At 43.3% G+C, this 16,989-nt stretch overlaps 1 protein-coding gene across 1 annotated transcript in view; it reads right to left on the reverse strand.

The window, feature by feature from the left end:
• LOC110526962 (uncharacterized) overlaps window positions 1–16,989 on the reverse strand; it is a 33,666-nt gene that overhangs the window by 5,881 nt on the left and 10,796 nt on the right. The window contains exons 25-31 of the mRNA XM_090238774.1: window positions 16,668–16,907; window positions 16,387–16,543; window positions 16,024–16,152; window positions 15,674–15,821; window positions 15,280–15,323; window positions 14,951–15,193; window positions 44–14,308 (exon numbers count right to left, since the gene is read on the reverse strand). Coding sequence (XP_090094900.1) covers window positions 44–14,308; window positions 14,951–15,193; window positions 15,280–15,323; window positions 15,674–15,821; window positions 16,024–16,152; window positions 16,387–16,543; window positions 16,668–16,907 — 15,226 coding nt within the window. The remainder of the gene's footprint in view (window positions 1–43; window positions 14,309–14,950; window positions 15,194–15,279; window positions 15,324–15,673; window positions 15,822–16,023; window positions 16,153–16,386; window positions 16,544–16,667; window positions 16,908–16,989) is intronic.

Raw genomic sequence — 16,989 nt, forward strand, 5'->3', positions numbered from 1 at the left:
GTCATTTATTTTGATTGTGTGAATGACATTTTTAACATGTTACCTGGTAGATACTGTGTCCCATTAACATTGCAAATGCACTGGCTGGTGGTGACTGCCTGTGATGTAGGTTTAATAATCACTTGTGGCGATGCTGAAGGAGTTGTTGTTGTTGCTAATGTGCCTGTGATGACAACTGGCTCTGTTGTTTCTGTAATTGTTGTTGAAGGCTGTGATGTTGAAGTTGAAGTTACAATGACAGCAGTTGTAGAAGATGTAATTGGGCCAGTGGTGACGACTTTAGGTGGCTTTGTGGATGTAGATGGACTAGTCTCCATTGTGGTTTCTTCAACTGTTGTAATTCCACCTGTGGTAGGTTTAAATACCTCTGTAGTTGTAGTGGGTGCCTTTGTAGTAGTGGTTGAAGTCATAGGATTGGAAGTAATGACAACTGGCCCTGTTGTTTCTTCACCTGTTGTTAGGGGCTGAGATGTTGACGTAGAGGTTTCAACAATTACAGTGGTGGAAGTGGTTGTTGGGCCGGTGGAGACTTCTTTAGGTGGCTTTGTGGATGTAGATATAATTGTCTCAGTTGTGGTTTCTTCAACGGTTGTTGTTCCACCTGTGGTAGGTGTAGATGTTGTGGGTGAAATTGTAGTTGTTGTTAAAGTAGTGGGATTCAAAGTTATGACAACTGGCCCTGTTGTTTCTTCACCTGTTGCTGTGGGCTGTGATGTTGAGGTAGAGGTTTCAACAATTACAGTGGTTGAAGTGGTTGTTGGGCCGGTGGTGACTACTTTAGGTGGCTTTGTGGATGTAGATGAAATTGTCTCAGTTGGGGTTTCTTCAACTGTTGTAGTTCCACCTGTGGTAGGTGTAGTTGTTGTGGGTACATTTGTAGTTGTTGTTAAAGAAGTGGGAGTGGAAGTTATGACAACTGGCCCTGTTGTTTCTTCACCTGTTGCTGTGGGCTGTGATGTTGAGGTAGAGGTTTCAACAATTACAGTGGTGGAAGTGGTTGTTGGGCCGGTGGTTTCTACCTTAGGTGTTGTTGTAGATGTATATGGAATCGTCTCAGTTGTTGTTTCTTCAATTCTTGTAATTCCACCTGTGGTAGGTGTAGTTGTTGTGGGTACAATTGTAGTTGTTGTTAAAGTAGTGGGATTCGAAGTTATGACAACTGGCCCTGTTGTTTCTTCACCTGTTGTTGTGGGCTGTGATGTTGAGGTAGAGGTTTCAACATTTACAGTGGTGGAAGTTGTTGTTGGGCCGGTGGTGACGACTTTAGGTGGCTTTGTGGATGTAGATGGACTTGTCTCAGTTGTGGTTTCTTCAACTGTTGTTGTTCCACCTGTGGTAGGTGTAGATGTTGTGGGTGAAATTGTAGTTGTTGTTAAAGTTGTGGGATTCGAAGTTATGACAACTGGCCCTGTTGTTTCTTCACCTGTTGTTGTGGGCTGAGATGTTGACGTAGAGGTTTCAACAATTACAGTGGTGGAAGTGGTTGTTGGGCCGGTGGTGACGACTTTAGGTGGCATTGTAGATGTATATGGACTTGTCTCAGTTGTTGTTTCTTCAATTCTTGTAGTTCCACCTGTGGTAGGTGTAGTTGTTGTGGGTACAATTGTAGTTGTTGTTAAAGTAGTGGGATTGGATGTTATCACTGATGGACCTGTTGTTTCTTCACCTGTTGCTGTGGGCTGTGATGTTGAGGTAGAGGATTCAACAATTACAGTGGTGGAAGTGGTTGTTGGGCCGGTGGTGACGACATTAGGTGGCATTGTAGATGTATATGGACTTGTCTCAGTTGTTGTTTCTTCAATTCTTGTAGTTCCACCTGTGGTAGGTGTAGTTGTTGTGGGTACAATTGTAGTTGTTGTTAAAGTAGTGGGATTGGATGTTATCACTACTGGACCTGTTGTTTCTTCACCTGTTGCTGTGGGCTGTGATGTTGAGGTAGAGGTTTCAACAATTACAGTGGTGGAAGTGGTTGTTGGGCCGGTGGTGACTACTTTAGGTGGCTTTGTGGATGTAGATTGAATTGTCTCAGTTGTGGTTTCTTCAACGGTTGTTGTTCCACCTGTGGTAGGTGTAGTTGTTGTTAAAATAGTGGGAGTGGAAGTTATGACAACTGGCCCTGTTGTTTCTTCACCTGTTGTTGTGGGCTGTGATGTTGAGGTAGAGGTTTCAACAATTACAGTGGTGGAAGTGGTTGTTGGGCCGGCGGTGACTTCTTTAGGGGGCATTGTGGAGGGAAATGGACTTGTCTCAGTTGTGGTTTCTTCAACTGTTGTTGTTCCACCTGTGGTAGGTGTAGTTGTTGTGGGTACATTTGTAGTTGTTGTTAAAATAGTGGGAGTGGAAGTTATGACAACTGGACCTGTTGTTTCTTCACCTGTTGTTATGGGCTGAGATGTCGAGGTAGAGGTTTCAACAATTACAGTGGTGGAAGTGGTTGTTGGGCCGGTGGTGACTTCTTTAGGTGGCTTTGTGGATGTAGATGAAATTGTCTCAGTTGTGGTTTCTTCGATTGTTGTTGTTCCACCTGTGGTAGGTGTAGTTGTTGTGGGTACAATTGTAGTTGTTGTTAAAGTAGTGGGATTGGATGTTATCACTACTGGACCTGTTGTTTCTTCACCTGTTGTAATGGGCTGTGATGTTGAGGTAGAGGTTTCAACAATTACAGTGGTTGAAGTGGTTGTTGGGCCGGTGGTGACTACTTTAGGTGGCTTTGTGGATGTAGATGAAATTGTCTCAGTTGGGGTTTCTTCAACTGTTGTTGTTCCACCTGTGGTAGGTGTAGTTGTTGTGGGTACATTTGTAGTTGTTGTTAAAGAAGTGGGAGTGGAAGTTATGACAACTGGCCCTGTTGTTTCTTCACCTGTTGCTGTGGGCTGTGATGTTGAGGTAGAGGTTTCAACAATTACAGTGGTGGAAGTGGTTGTTGGGCCGGTGGTTTCTACCTTAGGTGTTGTTGTAGATGTATATGGAATCGTCTCAGTTGTTGTTTTTTCAATTCTTGTAATTCCACCTGTGGTAGGTGTAGTTGTTGTGGGTACAATTGTAGTTGTTGTTAAAGTAGTGGGATTTGAAGTTATGACAACTGGCCCTGTTGTTTCTTCACCTGTTGCTGTGGGCTGTGATGTTGAGGTAGAGGTTTCAACAATTACAGTGGTGGAAGTGGTTGTTGGGCCGGTGGTGACGACTTTAGGTGGCATTGTAGATGTATATGGAATCGTCTCAGTTGTTGTTTCTTCAATTCTTGTAGTTCCACCTGTGGTAGGTGTAGTTGTTGCGGGTACAATTGTAGTTGTTGTTAAAGTAGTGGGAGTGGAAGTTATGACAACTGGACCTGTTGTTTCTTCACCTGTTGTTATGGGCTGAGATGTTGAGGTAGAGGTTTCAACATTTACAGTGGTGGAAGTTGTTGTTGGGCCGGTGGTGACGACTTTAGGTGGCTTTGTGGATGTAGATGGACTTGTCTCAGTTGTGGTTTCTTCAACTGTTGTTGTTCCACCTGTGGTAGGTGTAGATGTTGTGGGTGAAATTGTAGTTGTTGATAAAGTTGTGGGATTCGAAGTTATGACAACTGGCCCTGTTGTTTCTTCACCTGTTGTTGTGGGCTGAGATGTTGACGTAGAGGTTTCAACAATTACAGTGGTGGAAGTGGTTGTTGGGCCGGTGGTGACGACTTTAGGTGGCATTGTAGATGTATATGGACTTGTCTCAGTTGTTGTTTCTTCAATTCTTGTAGTTCCACCTGTGGTAGGTGTAGTTGTTGTGGGTACAATTGTAGTTGTTGTTAAAGTAGTGGGATTGGATGTTATCACTGATGGACCTGTTGTTTCTTCACCTGTTGCTGTGGGCTGTGATGTTGAGGTAGAGGTTTCAACAATTACAGTGGTGGAAGTGGTTGTTGGGCCGGCGGTGACTTCTTTAGGGGGCATTGTGGAGGGAAATGGACTTGTCTCAGTTGTGGTTTCTTCAACTGTTGTTGTTCCACCTGTGGTAGGTGTAGTTGTTGTGGGTACATTTGTAGTTGTTGTTAAAATAGTGGGAGTGGAAGTTATGACAACTGGACCTGTTGTTTCTTCACCTGTTGTTATGGGCTGAGATGTCGAGGTAGAGGTTTCAACAATTACAGTGGTGGAAGTGGTTGTTGGGCCGGTGGTGACTTCTTTAGGTGGCTTTGTGGATGTAGATGAAATTGTCTCAGTTGTGGTTTCTTCGATTGTTGTTGTTCCACCTGTGGTAGGTGTAGTTGTTGTGGGTACAATTGTAGTTGTTGTTAAAGTAGTGGGATTGGATGTTATCACTACTGGACCTGTTGTTTCTTCACCTGTTGTAATGGGCTGTGATGTTGAGGTAGAGGTTTCAACAATTACAGTGGTTGAAGTGGTTGTTGGGCCGGTGGTGACGACTTTAGATGGCATTGTAGATGTATATGGACTTGTCTCAGTTGTTGTTTCTTCAATTCTTGTAGTTCCACCTGTGGTAGGTGTAGTTGTTGTGGGTACAATTGTAGTTGTTGTTAAAGTAGTGGGATTGGATGTTATCACTGATGGACCTGTTGTTTCTTCACCTGTTGCTGTGGGCTGTGACGTTGAGGTAGAGGTTTCAACAATTACAGTGGTGGAAGTGGTTGTTGGGCCGGCGGTGACTTCTTTAGGGGGCATTGTGGAGGGAAATGGACTTGTCTCAGTTGTGGTTTCTTCAACTGTTGTTGTTCCACCTGTGGTAGGTGTAGTTGTTGTGGGTACATTTGTAGTTGTTGTTAAAATAGTGGGAGTGGAAGTTATGACAACTGGACCTGTTGTTTCTTCACCTGTTGTTATGGGCTGAGATGTCGAGGTAGAGGTTTCAACAATTACAGTGGTGGAAGTGGTTGTTGGGCCGGTGGTGACTTCTTTAGGTGGCTTTGTGGATGTAGATGAAATTGTCTCAGTTGTGGTTTCTTCGATTGTTGTTGTTCCACCTGTGGTAGGTGTAGTTGTTGTGGGTACAATTGTAGTTGTTGTTAAAGTAGTGGGATTGGATGTTATCACTACTGGACCTGTTGTTTCTTCACCTGTTGTAATGGGCTGTGATGTTGAGGTAGAGGTTTCAACAATTACAGTGGTTGAAGTGGTTGTTGGGCCGGTGGTGACTACTTTAGGTGGCTTTGTGGATGTAGATGAAATTGTCTCAGTTGGGGTTTCTTCAACTGTTGTTGTTCCACCTGTGGTAGGTGTAGTTGTTGTGGGTACATTTGTAGTTGTTGTTAAAGAAGTGGGAGTGGAAGTTATGACAACTGGCCCTGTTGTTTCTTCACCTGTTGCTGTGGGCTGTGATGTTGAGGTAGAGGTTTCAACAATTACAGTGGTGGAAGTGGTTGTTGGGCCGGTGGTTTCTACCTTAGGTGTTGTTGTAGATGTATATGGAATCGTCTCAGTTGTTGTTTCTTCAATTCTTGTAATTCCACCTGTGGTAGGTGTAGATGTTGTGGGTACATTTGTAGTTGTTGTTAAAGAAGTGGGAGTGGAAGTTATGACAACTGGCCCTGTTGTTTCTTCACCTGTTGCTGTGGGCTGTGATGTTGAGGTAGAGGTTTCAACAATTACAGTGGTGGAAGTGGTTATTGGGCCGGTGGTGACGACTTTAGGTGGCATTGTAGATGTATATGGAATCGTCTCAGTTGTTGTTTCTTCAATTCTTGTAGTTCCACCTGTGGTAGGTGTAGTTGTTGTGGGTACAATTGTAGTTGTTGTTAAAGTAGTGGGATTGGATGTTATCACTACTGGACCTGTTGTTTCTTCACCTGTTGTTATGGGCTGAGATGTTGAGGTAGAGGTTTCAACATTTACAGTGGTGGAAGTTGTTGTTGGGCCGGTGGTGACGACTTTAGGTGGCTTTGTGGATGTAGATGGACTTGTCTCAGTTGTGGTTTCTTCAACTGTTGTTGTTACACCTGTGGTAGGTGTAGATGTTGTGGGTGAAATTGTAGTTGTTGTTAAAGTTGTGGGATTCGAAGTTATGACAACTGGCCCTGTTGTTTCTTCACCTGTTGCTGTGGGCTGTGATGTTGAGGTAGAGGTTTCAACACTTACAGTGGTGGAAGTGGTTGTTGGGCCGGTGGTGACTACTTTAGGTGGCATTATAGATGTATATGGAATCGTCTCAGTTGTTGTTTCTTCAATTCTTGTAGTTCCACCTGTGGTAGGTGTAGATGTTGTGGGTACATTTGTAGTTGTTGTTAAAGTAGTGGGATTGGATGTTATCACTACTGGACCTGTTGTTTCTTCACCTGTTGTAATGGGCTGTGATGTTGAGGTAGAGGTTTCAACAATTACAGTGGTGGAAGTGGTTGTTGGGCCGGCGGTGACTTCTTTAGGGGGCATTGTGGAGGGAAATGGACTTGTCTCAGTTGTGGTTTCTTCAACTGTTGTTGTTCCACCTGTGGTAGGTGTAGTTGTTGTGGGTACATTTGTAGTTGTTGTTAAAATAGTGGGAGTGGAAGTTATGACAACTGGACCTGTTGTTTCTTCACCTGTTGTTATGGGCTGAGATGTCGAGGTAGAGGTTTCAACAATTACAGTGGTGGAAGTGGTTGTTGGGCCGGTGGTGACTTCTTTAGGTGGCTTTGTGGATGTAGATGAAATTGTCTCAGTTGTGGTTTCTTCGATTGTTGTTGTTCCACCTGTGGTAGGTGTAGTTGTTGTGGGTACAATTGTAGTTGTTGTTAAAGTAGTGGGATTGGATGTTATCACTACTGGACCTGTTGTTTCTTCACCTGTTGTAATGGGCTGTGATGTTGAGGTAGAGGTTTCAACAATTACAGTGGTTGAAGTGGTTGTTGGGCCGGTGGTGACTACTTTAGGTGGCTTTGTGGATGTAGATGAAATTGTCTCAGTTGGGGTTTCTTCAACTGTTGTTGTTCCACCTGTGGTAGGTGTAGTTGTTGTGGGTACATTTGTAGTTGTTGTTAAAGAAGTGGGAGTGGAAGTTATGACAACTGGCCCTGTTGTTTCTTCACCTGTTGCTGTGGGCTGTGATGTTGAGGTAGAGGTTTCAACAATTACAGTGGTGGAAGTGGTTGTTGGGCCGGTGGTTTCTACCTTAGGTGTTGTTGTAGATGTATATGGAATCGTCTCAGTTGTTGTTTCTTCAATTCTTGTAATTCCACCTGTGGTAGGTGTAGATGTTGTGGGTACATTTGTAGTTGTTGTTAAAGAAGTGGGAGTGGAAGTTATGACAACTGGCCCTGTTGTTTCTTCACCTGTTGCTGTGGGCTGTGATGTTGAGGTAGAGGTTTCAACAATTACAGTGGTGGAAGTGGTTATTGGGCCGGTGGTGACGACTTTAGGTGGCATTGTAGATGTATATGGAATCGTCTCAGTTGTTGTTTCTTCAATTCTTGTAGTTCCACCTGTGGTAGGTGTAGTTGTTGTGGGTACAATTGTAGTTGTTGTTAAAGTAGTGGGATTGGATGTTATCACTACTGGACCTGTTGTTTCTTCACCTGTTGTTATGGGCTGAGATGTTGAGGTAGAGGTTTCAACATTTACAGTGGTGGAAGTTGTTGTTGGGCCGGTGGTGACGACTTTAGGTGGCTTTGTGGATGTAGATGGACTTGTCTCAGTTGTGGTTTCTTCAACTGTTGTTGTTCCACCTGTGGTAGGTGTAGATGTTGTGGGTGAAATTGTAGTTGTTGTTAAAGTTGTGGGATTCGAAGTTATGACAACTGGCCCTGTTGTTTCTTCACCTGTTGCTGTGGGCTGTGATGTTGAGGTAGAGGTTTCAACACTTACAGTGGTGGAAGTGGTTGTTGGGCCGGTGGTGACTACTTTAGGTGGCATTATAGATGTATATGGAATCGTCTCAGTTGTTGTTTCTTCAATTCTTGTAGTTCCACCTGTGGTAGGTGTAGATGTTGTGGGTACATTTGTAGTTGTTGTTAAAGTAGTGGGATTGGATGTTATCACTACTGGACCTGTTGTTTCTTCACCTGTTGTAATGGGCTGTGATGTTGAGGTAGAGGTTTCAACAATTACAGTGGTGGAAGTGGTTGTTGGGCCGGTGGTGACTACTTTAGGTGGCATTGTAGATGTATATGGACTTGTCTCAGTTGTTGTTTCTTCAATTCTTGTAGTTCCACCTGTGGTAGGTGTAGTTGTTGCGGGTACAATTGTAGTTGTTGTTAAAGTAGTGGGATTGGATGTTATCACTACTGGACCTGTTGTTTCTTCACCTGTTGCTGTGGGCTGTGATGTTGAGGTAGAGGATTCAACAATTACAGTGGTGGAAGTGGTTATTGGGCCGGTGGTGACTACTTTAGGTGGCTTTGTGGATGTAGATGGACTTGTCTCAGTTGTGGTTTCTTCAACTGTTGTTGTTCCACCTGTGGTAGGTGTAGATGTTGTGGGTGAAATTGTAGTTGTTGTTAAAGTTGTGGGATTCGAAGTTATGACAACTGGTCCTGTTGTTTCTTCACCTGTTGTTGTGGGCTGAGATGTTGACGTGGAGGTTTCAACAATTACAGTGGTGGAAGTGGTTGTTGGGCCGGTGGTGACGACTTTAGGTGGCATTGTAGATGTATATGGAATCGTCTCAGTTGTTGTTTCTTCAATTCTTGTAGTTCCACCTGTGGTAGGTGTAGTTGTTGTGGGTACAATTGTAGTTGTTGTTAAAGTAGTGGGATTGGATGTTATCACTACTGGACCTGTTGTTTCTTCACCTGTTGTTATGGGCTGAGATGTTGAGGTAGAGGTTTCAACATTTACAGTGGTGGAAGTTGTTGTTGGGCCGGTGGTGACGACTTTAGGTGGCTTTGTGGATGTAGATGGACTTGTCTCAGTTGTGGTTTCTTCAACTGTTGTTGTTCCACCTGTGGTAGGTGTAGATGTTGTGGGTGAAATTGTAGTTGTTGTTAAAGTTGTGGGATTCGAAGTTATGACAACTGGCCCTGTTGTTTCTTCACCTGTTGTTGTGGGCTGAGATGTTGACGTAGAGGTTTCAACAATTACAGTGGTGGAAGTGGTTATTGGGCCGGTGGTGACGACTTTAGGTGGCATTGTAGATGTATATGGACTTGTCTCAGTTGTTGTTTCTTCAATTCTTGTAGTTCCACCTGTGGTAGGTGTAGTTGTTGTGGGTACAATTGTAGTTGTTGTTAAAGTAGTGGGATTGGATGTTATCACTGATGGACCTGTTGTTTCTTCACCTGTTGCTGTGGGCTGTGATGTTGAGGTAGAGGTTTCAACAATTACAGTGGTGGAAGTGGTTGTTGGGCCGGCGGTGACTTCTTTAGGGGGCATTGTGGAGGGAAATGGACTTGTCTCAGTTGTGGTTTCTTCAACTGTTGTTGTTCCACCTGTGGTAGGTGTAGTTGTTGTGGGTACATTTGTAGTTGTTGTTAAAATAGTGGGAGTGGAAGTTATGACAACTGGACCTGTTGTTTCTTCACCTGTTGTTATGGGCTGAGATGTCGAGGTAGAGGTTTCAACAATTACAGTGGTGGAAGTGGTTGTTGGGCCGGTGGTGACTTCTTTAGGTGGCTTTGTGGATGTAGATGAAATTGTCTCAGTTGTGGTTTCTTCGATTGTTGTTGTTCCACCTGTGGTAGGTGTAGTTGTTGTGGGTACAATTGTAGTTGTTGTTAAAGTAGTGGGATTGGATGTTATCACTACTGGACCTGTTGTTTCTTCACCTGTTGTAATGGGCTGTGATGTTGAGGTAGAGGTTTCAACAATTACAGTGGTTGAAGTGGTTGTTGGGCCGGTGGTGACTACTTTAGGTGGCTTTGTGGATGTAGATGAAATTGTCTCAGTTGGGGTTTCTTCAACTGTTGTTGTTCCACCTATGGTAGGTGTAGTTGTTGTGGGTACATTTGTAGTTGTTGTTAAAGAAGTGGGAGTGGAAGTTATGACAACTGGCCCTGTTGTTTCTTCACCTGTTGCTGTGGGCTGTGATGTTGAGGTAGAGGTTTCAACAATTACAGTGGTGGAAGTGGTTGTTGGGCCGGTGGTTTCTACCTTAGGTGTTGTTGTAGATGTATATGGAATCGTCTCAGTTGTTGTTTCTTCAATTCTTGTAATTCCACCTGTGGTAGGTGTAGTTGTTGTGGGTACAATTGTAGTTGTTGTTAAAGTAGTGGGATTTGAAGTTATGACAACTGGCCCTGTTGTTTCTTCACCTGTTGCTGTGGGCTGTGATGTTGAGGTAGAGGTTTCAACAATTACAGTGGTGGAAGTTGTTGTTGGGCCGGTGGTGACGACTTTAGGTGGCTTTGTGGATGTAGATGGACTTGTCTCAGTTGTGGTTTCTTCAACTGTTGTTGTTCCACCTGTGGTAGGTGTAGATGTTGTGGGTGAAATTGTAGTTGTTGTTAAAGTTGTGGGATTCGAAGTTATGACAACTGGCCCTGTTGTTTCTTCACCTGTTGTTGTGGGCTGAGATGTTGACGTAGAGGTTTCAACAATTACAGTGGTGGAAGTGGTTGTTGGGCCGGTGGTGACGACTTTAGGTGGCATTGTAGATGTATATGGACTTGTCTCAGTTGTTGTTTCTTCAATTCTTGTAGTTCCACCTGTGGTAGGTGTAGTTGTTGTGGGTACAATTGTAGTTGTTGTTAAAGTAGTGGGATTGGATGTTATCACTGATGGACCTGTTGTTTCTTCACCTGTTGCTGTGGGCTGTGATGTTGAGGTAGAGGATTCAACAATTACAGTGGTGGAAGTGGTTATTGGGCCGGTGGTGACTACTTTAGGTGGCTTTGTGGATGTAGATGGACTTGTCTCAGTTGTGGTTTCTTCAACTGTTGTTGTTCCACCTGTGGTAGGTGTAGATGTTGTGGGTGAAATTGTAGTTGTTGTTAAAGTTGTGGGATTCGAAGTTATGACAACTGGCCCTGTTGTTTCTTCACCTGTTGTTGTGGGCTGAGATGTTGACGTAGAGGTTTCAACAATTACAGTGGTGGAAGTGGTTGTTGGGCCGGTGGTGACGACTTTAGGTGGCATTGTAGATGTATATGGACTTGTCTCAGTTGTTGTTTCTTCAATTCTTGTAGTTCCACCTGTGGTAGGTGTAGTTGTTGTGGGTACAATTGTAGTTGTTGTTAAAGTTGTGGGATTCGAAGTTATGACAACTGGCTCTGTTGTTTCTTCACCTGTTGTTGTGGGCTGTGATGTTGAGGTAGAGGTTTCAACATTTACAGTGGTGGAAGTGGTTGTTGGGCCGGTGGTTTCTACTTTAGGTGTCGTTGTAGATGTATATGGAATCGTCTCAGTTGTGGTTTCTTCAACTGTTGTTCTTCCACCTGTGGTAGGTGTAGATGTTGTGGGTACATTTGTAGTTGTTGTTAAAGTAGTGGGAGTGGAAGTTATGACAACTGGACCTGTTGTTTCTTCACCTGTTGTTATGGGCTGAGATGTCGAGGTAGAGGTTTCAACAATTACAGTTGTGGAAGTTGTTGTTGGGCCGGTGGTTTCTACTTTAGGTGTCGTTGTAGATGTATATGGAATCGTCTCAGTTGTTGTTTCTTCAACTCTTGTAGTTCCACCTGTGGTAGGTGTAGATGTTGTGGGTACATTTGTAGTTGTTGTTAAAGTAGTGGGATTTGAAGTTATGACAACTGGCCCTGTTGTTTCTTCACCTGTTGCTGTGGGCTGTGATGTTGAGGTAGAGGATTCAACAATTACAGTGGTGGAAGTGGTTGTTGGGCCGGTGGTGACGACTTTAGGTGGCATTGTAGATGTATATGGACTTGTCTCAGTTGTTGTTTCTTCAATTCTTGTAGTTCCACCTGTTGTAGGTGTAGTTGTTGTGGGTACAATTGTAGTTGTTGTTAAAGTAGTGGGATTGGATGTTATCACTACTGGACCTGTTGTTTCTTCACCTGTTGCAGTGGGCTGTGATGTTGAGGTAGAGGTTTCACCATTTACAGTGGTGGAAGTGGTTGTTGGGCCGGTGGTGACGACTTTAGGTGGCTTTGTGGATGTAGATTGAATTGTCTCAGTTGTGGTTTCTTCAACGGTTGTTGTTCCACCTGTGGTAGGTGTAGTTGTTGTTAAAATAGTGGGAGTGAAAGTTATGACAACTGGCCCTGTTGTTTCTTCACCTGTTGTTGTGGGCTGTGATGTTGAGGTAGAGGTTTCAACAATTACAGTGGTTGAAGTGGTTGTTGGGCCGGCGGTGACTTCTTTAGGTGGCATTGTGGAGGGAAATGGACTTGTCTCAGTTGTGGTTTCTTCAACTGTTGTTGTTCCACCTGTGGTAGGTGTAGTTGTTGTGGGTACAATTGTAGTTGTTGTTAAAGTTGTGGGATTCGAAGTTATGACAACTGGCCCTGTTGTTTCTTCACCTGTTGTTGTGGGCTGTGATGTTGAGGTAGAGGTTTCAACATTTACAGTGGTGGAAGTGGTTGTTGGGCCTGTGGTTTCTACTTTAGGTGTCGTTGTAGATGTATATGGAATCGTCTCAGTTGTTGTTTCTTCAATTCTTGTAGTTCCACCTGTGGTAGGTGTAGATGTTGTGGGTACATTTGTAGTTGTTGTTAAAGTAGTGGGAGTGGAAGTTATGACAACTGGACCTGTTGTTTCTTCACCTGTTGTTATGGGCTGAGATGTTGAGGTAGAGGTTTCAACAATTACAGTGGTGGAAGTGGTTGTTGGGCCGGTGGTGACTTCTTTAGGTGGCTTTGTGGATGTAGATGAAATTGTCTCAGTTGTGGTTTCTTCGATTGTTGTTGATCCACCTGTGGTAGGTGTAGTTGTTGTGGGTACAATTGTAGTTGTTGTTAAAGTAGTGGGATTGGATGTTATCACTACTGGACCTGTTGTTTCTTCACCTGTTGTTATGGGCTGAGATGTCGAGGTAGAGGTTTCAACAATTACAGTGGTGGAAGTGGTTGTTGGGCCGGTGGTGACTACTTTAGGTGGCTTTGTGGATGTAGATGAAATTGTCTCAGTTGTGGTTTCTTCAACGGTTGTTGTTCCACCTGTGGTAGGTGTAGTTGTTGTTAAAGTAGTGGGAGAAGTAGTTATGACAACTGGCCCTGTTGTTTCCTCACCTGTTGCTGTGGGCTGTGATGTTGAGGTAGAGGTTTCAACAATTACAGTGGTGGAAGTTGTTGTTGGGCCGGTGGTGACTACTTTAGGTGGCTTTGTGGATGTAGATGAAATTGTCTCAGTTGTGGTTTCTTCAACTGTTGTTGTTCCACCTGTGGTAGGTGTAGTTGTTGTGGGTACATTTGTAGTTGTTGTTAAAGTAGTGGGATTGGATGTTATCACTACTGGACCTGTTGTTTCTTCACCTGTTGTTAAGGGCTGTGATGTTGAGGTAGAGGTTTCAACAATTACAGTGGTGGAAGTGGTTGTTGGGCCGGTGGTGACTTCTTTAGGTGGCTTTGTGGATGTAGATGAAATTGTCTCAGTTGTGGTTTCTTCAACTGTTGTTGTTCCACCTGTGGTAGGTGTAGTTGTTGTTAAAGTAGTGGGAGTGGAAGTTATGACAACTGGCCGTGTTGTTTCTTCACCTGTTGCTGTGGGCTGTGACGTTGAGGTAGAGGATTCAACAATTACAGTGGTGGAAGTGGTTGTTGGGCCGGTGGTGACGACTTTAGGTGGCATTGTAGATGTATATGGACTTGTCTCAGTTGTTGTTTCTTCAATTCTTGTAGTTCCACCTGTGGTAGGTGTAGTTGTTGTGGGTACAATTGTAGTTGTTGTTAAAGTAGTGGGATTGGATGTTATCACTACTGGACCTGTTGTTTCTTCACCTGTTGTTATGGGCTGAGATGTTGACGTAGAGGTTTCAACAATTACAGTGGTGGAAGTGGTTGTTGGGCCGGTGGTTTCTACTTTAGGTGGCTTTGTGGATGTAGATGGACTTGTCTCAGTTGTGGTTTCTTCAGCTGTTGTTGTTCCACCTGTGGTAGGTGTAGTTGTTGTGGGTACAATTGTAGTTGTTGTTATAGTGGTGGGATTGGATGTTATCACTACTGGACCTGTTGTTTCTTCACCTGTTGTTAGGGGCTTAGATGTTGATGTAGAGCTTTCAACATTTACAGTGGTGGAACTGGTTGTTGGGCCGGTGGTGACTTCTTTAGGTGGCTTTGTGGATGTGATGGTCTCAGTTGTGATTTCTTCCTTTGTTGAAGTCTCAGCTGTGGTCAATGTAGCTACTTCTCTACTTGTTAAGGGTACCATAGTTGTTGTAGTTACAGTTGTTGGTTTTGGAATTGTGACTGTACTTGCTCCTGATGTTGTAGTTGAAGGATTTAATGATGAACTTGTGGTTATTTTAGGTGTCATCTCCATTGTTGTGGAAGACCAAGTTGAAGTAGATGTTGGTTCTGTTTTTGAAAAATATATATCTTTAGTTTACTCGGCCTGAAAAATAACATTTTAACTTAACAAATAGCTCACATATACAATTCTTAAGTTTAACATATGAATTAAACTTAACTCATCATTACCACCTTAAGGTCTTCACGGGTCCACCCTAACCCAAATACTCGAGACCCCACCTGTGACCCTAGCTGCTGGGGTCTCTTTTACCCTGGTTCGGCTCGATTCCTGTTTTATTGTCATCAGGTCTCGTGTCTTTGTAAGTACAGCTGATAAACCTGAGTGGACCTGAAATGACCCAATCAAAGCTCTGCATAGCCTATAGCATATTTATTTTACACTAATAAGGTTTATTTTCATACTTATAGAAGGCAAAATATAAAGTCCTTTTTGTTAAAACAATGTAGAAACTTGGCTGATAAATGTAATTTGTCTGACACTCGGGTCTAATCGGGTTTGACCGAGACCCGGGTCCGTTCGTGTCCGAGTTTGATTGTCCTCGGGTCCATTCGGGTCCGCGTCCAACTTTTTGACTCGAGAATACATTTACTTACACCTTACATACCAATTGCTATTAATTGCCATCAAGATTGCCATTTAGGAAACATGTGGCTGCACTTTAATCATTCAAGAGTTTCTCTGCTTACCAGATGTTGTGAAGTGGAAGACAGTTGTGGGTTTTAGTGTGGTTGTTGCATGGACAGTTGTTGTTGTCAGAGGGGATGTTGTGGTTGGTACTGGAGTTGTGGTCACTTGACAAGGGGAAATGTTCCTGGTAATGGTTCCGTTCGCGGCACAAACAGCAACAATGCAGTTACCAATCCCATCTGTTGTATTGTAGAGGGTTGCTCCATATCGGTGTTGTTTACCATTATGCAAGCATGTACAAACTACAGGGGGGAAAGTATTTTACAGTTAGATTCAATCAATGTTCAGTGCTAAATATTTTACTTTAATTTGATGATGTCATCCTTACCATTTACATCATAACTGCAGCTCACTCCAGTCATTGTGCAGGTGCTTTAAAATAAGAAAAAATAGTTAAGTATTGAAATTATTCACAGGTTCAACTTAAATATATATAAATGTTTTGTTCAAAATACTAGTAAAGAGGTAAGACTAGTCAGGGCTTGGTAATAAAGTAAATTGTGAAATGCATGGGGAGCAGGGCATGTTTTCAGATTGTCATACAACCATAATTGGCATCACTATGGAAAAACTAGTATGACCCTTCCAATCTTTGCCAAACCCCTGACCTTCTCTTCTCCAGAATTAATATAACGCAGAATACCTGGTACTTTCACAGTTAGAACATTCAGAATATGCGCTGAAATAGCACAGGTACTGTGAACTGAATTAATTAGACATACCATGTTTTACAATTTGGTGCCGGAACATTCTGTCCATTGGTGTACTGGTTTCCTTCATAGTCAAAGCAGCCACATTGTTCCCTCTCCACACACTTCATTGTCTTCTCATTGAAGTAAGGTTGTGCCACAGGACAGTTAGGATAGCAGCCTGTAATAACCACAATAGCCAAGAGGTTACAAAAGGTCAAGTCTTGTTAAGGATAACAGTAGTCAGTGTAAATGTAGCCTGAGGCTGCTCAGACACAAAGCATGTATATTTATAACCATTGTTGGGGTCAGTTTCAATTACAATTGTTATTCAGAAGTCATCCACGTGAGACAAAATATGAGTTAGACGGTCATATCCCTACCTTCCAATGCTGGAATTAAACTAGAACAGTCTCCGGAAGGGTTTCTGCAGGTCTTCATACACTGAGCTCCACATGCCTTGTAGTGCCACTCACATTCTCCAGTGGGGTTGTAGTAATCACAGAACAGTGCTGTTTGTGGTGGACAAAATATGGTGGACAAAAACGTTTTCATTATTTGAACTAGAATAATGATCCCTTTCCATGATCAACTGTCCTATATGATAGTGTCAACCTAGTCCAGTATTGAATTGACGAGCGCCTTAATGTAGTTGAAATCACGTTCCAGACCAGAACCAAACATTTTTCAATTCAACCTTGATTTTACTCAGCTCAGACTTCACTGTTGATTGTGAAGAAACTTACGGCAAATTCGAGGGGTTCTCCAGGCTACGCATGCTCCAGCTTCATTGCAGGCCTTTGCATAAGCTGCCACTGCGGTACAGAAGCACTCACAGTCTCCACCACTGTCACAAGCACATGAGTCTCTCACACAAGCATCGTAGTAAGGAGAGGGGTCCACCTTAAAAGCACAGCAATGTGTTGTAAGATATACAGAAGTTGCATGGTGAAGCACATTTCTTAGTTCACAAAAGACAAATCCACATATCTTACCAGTAGTATATCCTAGTTGAATATATCCATACCTGGTTCTGGCAGGCTGTGAAGACATCACTGTTAATGATGCTGCACTGTTTCTGGGCCCAAGACGCTCTGTACGGGTTGGAGGAACATGGGTGCACTACAGCGGATACACTTGGGCAGCTTGATGAAACTTTCCAGCTGTTTCCAAATTCCACTGGATCAACAACTGTCGCCTGGGCTCTAGTGGTGAAGTCATTGTTTGCGTTGCCATCATAGTTTCCACACAGACCACACACTTGCCCCTGAAGAAAAGAGATCATGAATTAAAATTATTGACTTGGCAGGGTTATACAAAAGTCTCGGTAATATCAGGTTTGACTGAAT

This window comes from Oncorhynchus mykiss, chromosome 6, assembly GCF_057628025.1.
Source record: "Oncorhynchus mykiss isolate SJ-2025 chromosome 6, ASM5762802v1, whole genome shotgun sequence".
In the NCBI taxonomy this organism is placed as follows: domain Eukaryota; kingdom Metazoa; phylum Chordata; class Actinopteri; order Salmoniformes; family Salmonidae; genus Oncorhynchus; species Oncorhynchus mykiss.